We start from the raw sequence: 9,296 nt of genomic DNA, 5'->3' as shown, positions 1-9,296 counted from the left end.
CAAGCTACCGAGATTATCTCCCCCGAATGGCAGAGTATGGCAAGCTGCCCGTGGCGTATTTGGTATGCTAAAAACAGTAACAAGTCTCACAATGGAGATGTTATTGGTGCCCGCTCGAGCAAATCGATGAGCAACAAGATGACCGTGACAGTGACAGTCTCTTGTGTTATTTCTCAGTGGATCATCACCTTCAAATGATGCTCCAAAAATCTCCATGTATCCCATCTAATCAAACTGTTTTAACATTAACGTTGATACTTAAGGTTCATTCAGCATTGGTTCCCACAAATCTGTTGGCTGAAAGTCAAGGGTCAACTTAAGTGTTATTTGCTGTTGTTCCTGAGCAGATTTTCTGTGCATCGCAGCTTCCATGTGGATTCAACTTGGCCCGTTCCCTTTTTCCATAAGCTTTCTCCCGAAACACAGTCACAGATGGAGTCTTTACAGCCTTAAGAATCAAGTCCAAGTGGAGCAAATTGCTAAACACTTTCTAGTATCTATTGCAAAATTGAGGTGGTATAACAGTGCCTGATTATGGGCATGGCAACTTCTGCTGAAAATCATTTAACCTCTTTTTTTTTTTTTTTGCTTTTTGGGTCACACCCAGCGATGCTCAGGGGTTACTCCTGGCTTTGCACTCAGGAATTACTCCTGGCGGTGCTTGGAGGACCATATGGGATGCCGGGGATCGAACCCGGGTCTGCCGTGTGAAAGGCAAACGCCCTACCCGCTGTGCTATCGCTCCGGCTCCGGCCCCCTCATTTAACCTCTTAGATAAGCAGGTGCATATCAGTGTTTAACACTCACTCTCATGGGTTTACTCATTTATGACTGAAGGTTTTGTTTCCTTTATATTCCTAGAATATAAAGATCTTTATTTCCCTTCCCAAACAGAGGTGCATTCCCCCAGTTTAGTGGCAACTATACTGCAAGTTTTTCATCTGCTTCAGTATGATTTTAAAAGCAGCCTTTCTTCTGATCTTTTTACAAGTTGTCAGTGCTCGACAAAATTATTTTTCTTCAGCAAAATAAAAAGCACTTTGTTTCCTCAGTATGTGAAGCACTGTGCTTGTGACTATGCATTTATTTTAAGGGGTACTACCAATAATAAAATCATAAATTGGGGATAGAGAAACAGTACAGGAATTAAGGCACTTGCCTCGCCTACAGCTGTCCCTGGTTCTATTCCTGACATCACGTAGTGTCCTCTGAGCACCAGTAGGAGTGATTAGCGTGATCCCTGATCACAGAGTCAGGAGTAAGCCCAACCCCACCTCTGCTCTTGACCAATTAAGATTTTAAATTTTCTATTATTAACATATTAGGTTAATATCTCCTCCACCTCAACCCCAAGTTTTAACACAATGAAACTTAAAGTTTATAGGAGTGAAATTTCTGTCACTGACAATTTCAGATTTGATTCAATAGTTTATCTGTTTCTGGGCTGGAGTGATAGCACAGTGGTTGGGCATTCGCTTTTCACGCGGCCGACCCGAGTTCGATTCCTCCGCCCCTCTCGGAGAGCCCGGCAAGCTACCAAGAGTATCAAGCCCACGCGGCAGATCTGTGTATTGAATATGCCAAAAACAGTAACAATAAGTCTCTCAATGAGAGCCGTTACTGGTGCCTGCTTGAACAAATTGATGAGCAATGGGATGACAGTGACAGTGATTAATTATATCAGTGAATCATAAAAAATATCTTAGGCTCCATGCTAAGTGCTCTACATATATTTTGCACAATTGCCTCCACATCTTAACCATAGGTAAGTTCTCTAATAAAGGACAAAAATTCAAACTGGCCAATAGTTACCTAAGTTTATTTCAGGGATCAAAGTATTCATCTTCAATAGGGGTTGGAGAGATAGTACGGTGGGTAAGGTGCTTGCCTGGCACTAGGCCGACCTGGGTTTGCTCCCTGGCACCCTATATGGTCCAGGAGGAATCTCTGATTGCAGTTAGGAGTAAGCCTTGAGTACCACCAGGTGTGGCTTTAAAACCTCCCCTGCCCGCCCCCTCCCCAACACCACTGAAAAAACAAAGTATTCATCATTAATCCTGCCCACCTTTATCAAATTCTCACATGGATTCTGTATCTTAGACACCACTTTACATTGTTTCATTATAACCCCCAGCAAAGGCTATAGCACTGATACTCGTATGTCATCTGGGAGTTTGTCACTAATTTAATTTTCTAGCAACAGCCGGAACTTATGAAATAAACAACTCTGGGGGTAGAGAGAGAAGTCTAGTTTAATAAATCCTCCAGTTAATTCTGGTGCACATTGAAATTGAAAGCCACAAAACCAGAGGTCCTTCCTTACTAGTTCAGCATTGGATTTAAAAAAAAATCTGACTACACATTTAACCTATGCCCATTTAAAGCTAAGGCTGTCTCAATCATTTTTACTTAACCACATGAATTAACTGAATAAGTGAATGTGTGGACACCACGTATTTTTATCAACCTATTTATTCATCACTGTAGAGTAGGAATTTCCAACAATTATGAAAAACAACCTTGGAGTTCCTGCCCTCACCCTTTATTTAAACATTATCTAAGACTCTGGTCAGAAGTCTTGTCTGCTTGTCTAACTCGAAAGGATTCAGAATTTGATATGTGAGTTATTATGAAAGTTCAGAATATTAAGGGGTATTGTATTTTCGTATGAGATTATTTGTATTTTGGCTTTGGGAACACACCTGGTGGTGCTGAGAGCTTACTTCTGGCTCTGAGCTCAGAGGTTACTCCTGGCAGGCTCAGCCAAACAACAGGGGTAGAGGTGATCAAACTGGGTCAGCTATAGGTGAGGTGAGTGCCTTACCCATTGTACTCTCTCTAGCCCCTCATTTGAGATTTTCATAGAGCATAGTGCCTACCAGGTTCACATTCCACTACTACTCAATTCCTAAAGTGGAATATCTTCCATTAATTTAAAGCAGTATGACTTTTTTTAGCTGTACATAATATGGGCTTACATAACTGCCATGGAGGAATACCATAAAACTTCAGTGATCTATATATGCTTTTGTCTTGGGGTTCTAAGAAATGCAAAGAGAAAACTGGAAATACATTAAAATTTGAAAAGTATTTGCTTTATCTTTATAGCGAACATGAAAATCTTCCAGATAAAAATGTAAACTATAAAATCTAATAGTATACTTGGTTGTTGCTCTTTTACAGGAACTTATTATTGTTGCCAAAACAAATTAGTTAAATCTAAGAAATTTAAATTTTTTAAGTTAAAATACATTGCTCTGTAAGGTTACTATAGACACAAATCTACTATAATACTACTGGCACATCTCCTAAATGGTCCCGTAGTCACACTCCTGCAAGAAAGTAACTGGCTGTAAGACATCACTTCCTAAGCAAAGGTCCAATGTTTTGAAAATCTAAGAAGGATCACCTCATTCTCACAAAACTTTATAGGTAAAGCCACTGTCAACAAGGCCATCTTCTAATACTGTACTCAAATACACGGGACAGGAAGAAGACAAGAGCTCAAGTCTAACAAAACAGGCAGGATAAGTGAGCTTCCCAAAAAGTGTTGTATGTTGACTAAATCAGTCCATTTCTCAGGATTAAAATAAAGACAAGATAGTATGCAAAATATTTTATTTTTTAATTTTTATGAATAACTATCATTGATAAAGCATGAATTGGTATGATTACAAAAGATACAAAATCAGAAGAACGTTAGCATTCAATATAAACTAAAACCTGAGTTTTACTAAAAGCTGACCAGAATGCCTGACACATGGCACTGTTCTGCTAGAAGCATGTTTGCTAGACTGTCAAAAATTCATTAACTCAGAAAAAAATTAACTCCTATTTCAAAGGAGCTACAATGCACTGAAAGCTGGCTAAATATATGATTATGCTGCTGACAAACATTTAAGATAAGCAAGGTTATCATAAAGGCTCAAAGGGAAAGGCAGGGAGACAAGTAAATTCATAACAAGCAAGCTGAGATTATTTCGGGAAAATAAAACTCATTCAGAGATCTAAAATGTTAGCTCAATTTGTCAAATGAGAGAATTCAGAGGAATTGGGATGAAGTAACATAAATTCATGCCAACTTCTGGAAACAAATCAACACCACCACAAGGAACAGCATTAGCAGATATAGACACAGTCTAATTCATTTCTCACTTTGGCTTCTAGATTCTCTTTGTGGAAAAACAAAACAAAACAAGGGAATGCTACTTCTTTAATACCTTCCATAAGCAAAAGTCAAGAAACAGGAAAATTAACATATTAATGGGCTCTAAAAACAAAGTACATTTTAATAGACTCTAGAGTCACATTCATAAACCAATGATTAATGTACTACAAAATTTGGCAAACATAATTTTTTTCATATGTTGCAGTCCTCCATTAATGGAAATTCTCTTCTTAATTACTTCTTCCACAGAAAGTCCTAAAACCAAGCAGTTGTTAGAATTCTTGTACTCAAAACACGTGTCATCAACATGATTGTTTTTGTCAAAATGAAGCAGGGAGTAATTTCAAATAAGGTGGAAGGTCTTACATACTTTCAAATGTATTTTGTTTTTGTATCCCATGTTACAGAAGAAGAAATGAGGACAGCTCATGTCATTTACTTCAGGCCAAAGTCACTAAATTCCCAATGTTTCCATGCTCAAAAAGAATATGGTGTTTAAGTGATCTATCATGTCTCCAGTTCTAAAAGAGAGCTACTTTTTTTTCCCCCCCCTTAAAAGTGAGCTGAAATAGTACTTTCAGCGTAGACGACTTTTTCTTCCTTTAGCAGCCTTCCAGGATACTAAGTGAGTTTTTGCCCTAATATTTTTCCCCCGGCTTTTGCGAGGCTTCTCTTCTTTGTGCACCTTCATGTGCTGCCTCAGATGAGAACTCTGGCTGAAGCATTTGCCACATTCAGTGCACTGGTAGGGTTTCTCTCCTGTGTGGGTTCTCTGATGCTGAATAAGATGGGAACTCTGGCTGAAACATCTGCCACATTCATCACACTGATAAGGTTTTTCCCCAGTATGAATTCTCTGGTGCTGAATGAGATTTGAACTTTGTTTAAAACTTTCTCCACACTCATCACATTTATAGGGCTTTTCCCCAGTATGGATCCTACGGTGCTGAATGAGATTAGAACTCTGAAAAAAACTTTTCCCACAATCAGCACATTTATGAGATTTCTTTCCAGTATGGATCTTCTGGTGCTGAAAAAGAGTTGAACTCTGACTGAAACTTTTTTCACATTCAAGACATTTATAAGGCTTCTCATCCAGGCTTCTTCTAAATCTACTCAAGCTTGAATCAAACCGAACAGTCACTCCCCATTTTTGTCGCTGTTGGCGGCCTGTTTTGCGCTGGTTATCATAAGCTTTTCCTTGACTTGAGTTCCGAGAAATACCTCCCTTAGGTTTTTCTAGCCGCATGGTGAAGAGTCAAATGTATTCTAAGAGAGCCTACTTTCTTCTGAATAAATTGTTCACTTCCTCAAATCAACAGTTCAGAATTTCTGTACAGAGAAACAAAAAATTATAGATGGTTTGTTATTCAACTTTGTAATACTTTATCAAATCATCAAAACCAAAACGGCATCCTGTTTAAACTAAAAATTTATTTATTCGGTTTGGGGTCACACCCCTCGATGCTTAGAGGTTACTCCCTACTCTGCACTCAGGAATTATTCCTGATAGTGCTAGTGAGGCCAGATGGGGATGCTAGTGATCAAAACTGGGTCAGCTGCATACAAGACATGTGCCCTACCAACGGTACTGTCAGTAAGCCCCTAAATTAAACATTTAGCCAAATATCCAAGAACAGATTACTGGATAAACTATGGTACATATATACATCAAATACTTACTTGGCTTTAAGATGAAATCATGAAATTTGCTACTACTGCATGGATCTGGAGAGTATCATACTGAGTGAAATTAAGTCAGGAGAGTGACAGATATAGAATGATTTCTCTCATGTGAGATATAAAGAAACACAGGAAGAAAATAACAATTACCCAAAAGAAACAGAAATCAAGAACTGGTCTTCAGTTGTAAGATTGCCACAGGAAAGGGACAGGGGCTTGGGGACACTGGGACAATGGTGGAATGAAGCAAACACGCTTAATAAATAGTGTGGTTTGGAATATTTTATGCATAAAACCAACCTTACCATTAACAGGATACTAGAAGGCAATTTAAAAATATGTATATTCAACTACATATGAAAACAAAGACAATCCCGAGGAGAAAATAAAGTAATTCCAAATTTTAATAACGTGAATTTAAATTTCACAAATAAATATAACCAACTTAAAAAATGAATTTGTCTTAGGAGTTTTGCTTGAAGGGAAAGGATTAGAGAAAAGGAAAGTAGTAACATGAAATATAATTCTTATAACGATTATCAAATGAGTATGTACTTTTAAGGGATTAAAAAGGAGAGACAATACTTTAGGGGTACTAGACAAAATAACTAAAAGAATAAATCAGATCTGGGAGAAAACTCAGAGATGAATGTAAACAGTACAGACTAAATAATCTTAACAGTTTATGTGTTGGCATTTTTTTTTTCTTTTTTAAGCACATTATTAAGGCACTGCAGCTTTACGGTAGATCGCTGCATTTTAATGCTAAGGAACAGCAGACACGCAGTGAGCTTGGCTTTAGCCTTGTTCCACTGCCCTGCAGCCTGAGCGCAGGGACAGTGCAGCAGAACTAAAGTGATGTATCCACATCTGCCCAAACCAAGCCCCGCAGTGGTCTTGGGCGGCGCGCGGGGCTCTGCTGAGCTCCCGGGCTGAGGTGGGGTGCGGGGTTATGAAGGTGAACGTGAGCGCTCACGGGGCCCCCAGTAACCAGCCTCTGCTCCAGTTTCCTCTCATACAATACTGGGGAGACAAGAAAGCCCCTACACCGTGCAGGGGTTGGAAGTCTCCAAGGGTCAGGGTTTGCAAGGAGACCCGTGTACCACGCCAGCGGCCACGTCAAGGATGCAGCGCCAGGAGGGGCGCGCCCGTCTCTGACCCCCGACCCGCTGGGGGTGCCCTGGGGGGGCCTCGGCGCTCGACTCGGCCGCCACCAGCCTCTTCCCGTGGACCCGGCCCGCCCCTGCTCCCTCGGCCGCCGCCCCCAGCTGGCTCCGCGACGGGCCCCGCGTCCGCGCCGCCTCACTCCAGTCAGCTTGCGCCCGTCCGGCCAGAGTTAGGGCCACGCGCCCGGGCCCACTCACCGCGCCGACCGGCCGCTGCCCGCGCGCGCTCGCTCGCTCCCTCGCTCCTCGCGCCGCCGGAAGTGTGGGCCGCGCGGCTCGCAAGCGCTGCCGCGGCCGCTCTAGGACCGCGGAGGAGCGGTCCTCTATGGTCCTGGGCCCCCTGGAAAGAAAGGGAAGTGGTTGGTTTCCACCGGGTAACGGTCGTTTCCCCACCCCCTCGCCCATCCTTTGGAAAGGAGCCCGACTTCAACTCCCCGAGCGGGGAGCGAGGGCCGGCGGACCCTGACACACCGCAGCGTGCGTGCGGGCTTGTGAAATGCCAAAGAGCAACCTGCTTTCACAGATGAGAGGAACTTCGAGAGGAACTGAGAGGAACTCTGGGGAAGGCTAAGCTGTGCCTGTTTCCCCCTCCCCCTACCAAGTGAACCGGCTTATTTAATTATCCTCAAAAATGCCCGCGCAGGATGGGAATGAGCAGGCTCATTTAACAGATGGGGAAAGCACAGAGAAATTTGCTCAGTTCATACCCCGACTTGAACTGACTGGTCTCGGTCTGAAGCAGATCTCTTCATCTCTAAAGCGTCATAATTATCAACCACACTCTCGACCCCCTCTTCTTTTTAGTAGTGATCTCCCCTCTTTCTCCTGCCTCACAGGCTTCTCCTTCTCCTGGGTACCCCGCCCACCTGGGGAACTTTTCCAGTGGATATTGAAGCCTGCAGCCCTATGCGCCGACAGCCCCTCATTGGTAACTGCAGTCAGACTCGGTGATGCAAATATCTTATTAGTATAATAATATTTTTGCTTACTGAATGATTATTCTGTGTTAGCGACTGTTTGAAGCATTTGTAATATTCACTCAATATACCTGCAGTTTGTTCCTCAGCACTTGCTGTGTCCTTTGATCTTACCAACCACCTCACTGCTGCCGTGTGGCTCTCAGTGCTCCTAACAAACAACTCCACAGCTCATGGATGTTGACTTTACAAGTGACTAGAGTTGGTCAACTACCTGTGAGCGACACAAGTGAAATCACCTCCCAGAAGAAACTTGAGTTCATTGATTCAGCTGTCATTCTCTTCTTTCCCTATCCTCCAGAAAGAACATGTCCTCAATAGAGCCTGTTCCTCTAGCCTAGAACCCCTGCGAAGACGAGAAACAGAGACACATACATCCATCTGCAGCCGCCTTCAGTCACAAAAAAATGTGTGAAAGATAAATAATTGCTTTTGTAACCACTGAGATTTTTATTAATGCTGTTGCAAAACTAATGATACATATCCCATAACACTGAGTTCAAATTGTTATTATCCTCATTTTACACAGAAAAATGAGGCAAATAATTTGCCCGAGGTCACACATACATAAGTAGTAGAACTAGTCTTTGAAGCTAGACAGCCTGGATCTGTAGACTATACTCTTAACCTCTCTATATATCGGTAGTTCTAAAATGGAATTTTTGGTTATTTTAAAGTAAAGTTACATTTTTAAAATGGTTCATGATAGTTCAAAACAAAGCAGAAAGAGGGCATACATGGACAATAAGGGCAGCAACATAGAATAATGCCATCAAATACCATGTCCTCCTAAAAGCACACCTTCCTAAGGAAATTGAGTCAAGACAACCTGTCTTGGATCTGCATTTGGCCACCTTGGAAAGGAGGTCAGCCATAGGGGTGACTCGAGTGCAATAACAAAAGTGATTCATATGCTACAGAAGGCTCCTGAACAATGGTTTGATCCACCAAGCCTTTGCTTTCTGTTTCTTTTGGGTTCTCTGGGAAAGGAAACTCTGGGAATTCTCACTGCTTGGTGTACAGCAAAGACCTCTGTTAAAATTCCTGCCACTCATTAGCAGAGCTCCACCTCTCGGACAATGATTCTTGGGGTGGGTCAGCACCTGGCTTTTTCCATGACTTGTGGGGTCCAGTATGGGGTGTGAATTTGCTCATTTTTATACTTGGAATAGTTTGGCTCTGACTGTACTTCCTGCCTAATCAGAGCTAAAGAACTGGGGGGCAGGGAGGTTGCTGCCCACAGGGCACATGACAAGGATATCCCCCTGCTCCTCTGCAGCTGTTCAGCTGCCCAGCTTCCAC

General features: G+C 42.2%; 1 protein-coding gene across 3 annotated transcripts; it reads right to left on the bottom strand.

Annotated features, from left to right (window-relative positions):
- Positions 1-3,601: 3,601 nt before the first annotated feature.
- ZNF22 (zinc finger protein 22) lies at positions 3,602-7,740 on the bottom strand. Of its 3 annotated transcripts, none has more exons than XM_055118996.1 (3): positions 7,725-7,740; positions 7,216-7,357; positions 3,602-5,500 (listed from the first exon to the last, which is right to left on the bottom strand). In XM_055118996.1, the coding sequence occupies exon 3, from the start codon at positions 5,415-5,417 to the stop codon at positions 4,746-4,748; it is 672 nt and encodes a 223-aa protein (XP_054974971.1). In that variant the 5' UTR covers positions 5,418-5,500; positions 7,216-7,357; positions 7,725-7,740; the 3' UTR covers positions 3,602-4,745. The 3 variants fall into 3 exon arrangements, with proteins under 3 accessions (XP_054974971.1, XP_054974968.1, XP_054974969.1); XM_055118993.1 differs by lacking the exon at positions 7,725-7,740 and adding an exon at positions 7,443-7,458; XM_055118994.1 differs by lacking the exon at positions 7,725-7,740 and having other exon boundaries at positions 7,216-7,385.
- Between the last annotated feature and the right edge of the window lie 1,556 nt (positions 7,741-9,296).

This window comes from Sorex araneus, chromosome 11, assembly GCF_027595985.1.
Source record: "Sorex araneus isolate mSorAra2 chromosome 11, mSorAra2.pri, whole genome shotgun sequence".
Taxonomy (NCBI): domain Eukaryota; kingdom Metazoa; phylum Chordata; class Mammalia; order Eulipotyphla; family Soricidae; genus Sorex; species Sorex araneus.
Note: the sequence above shows the minus strand (reverse complement) of the source record. Positions and strands in the feature narration are given on the sequence as shown.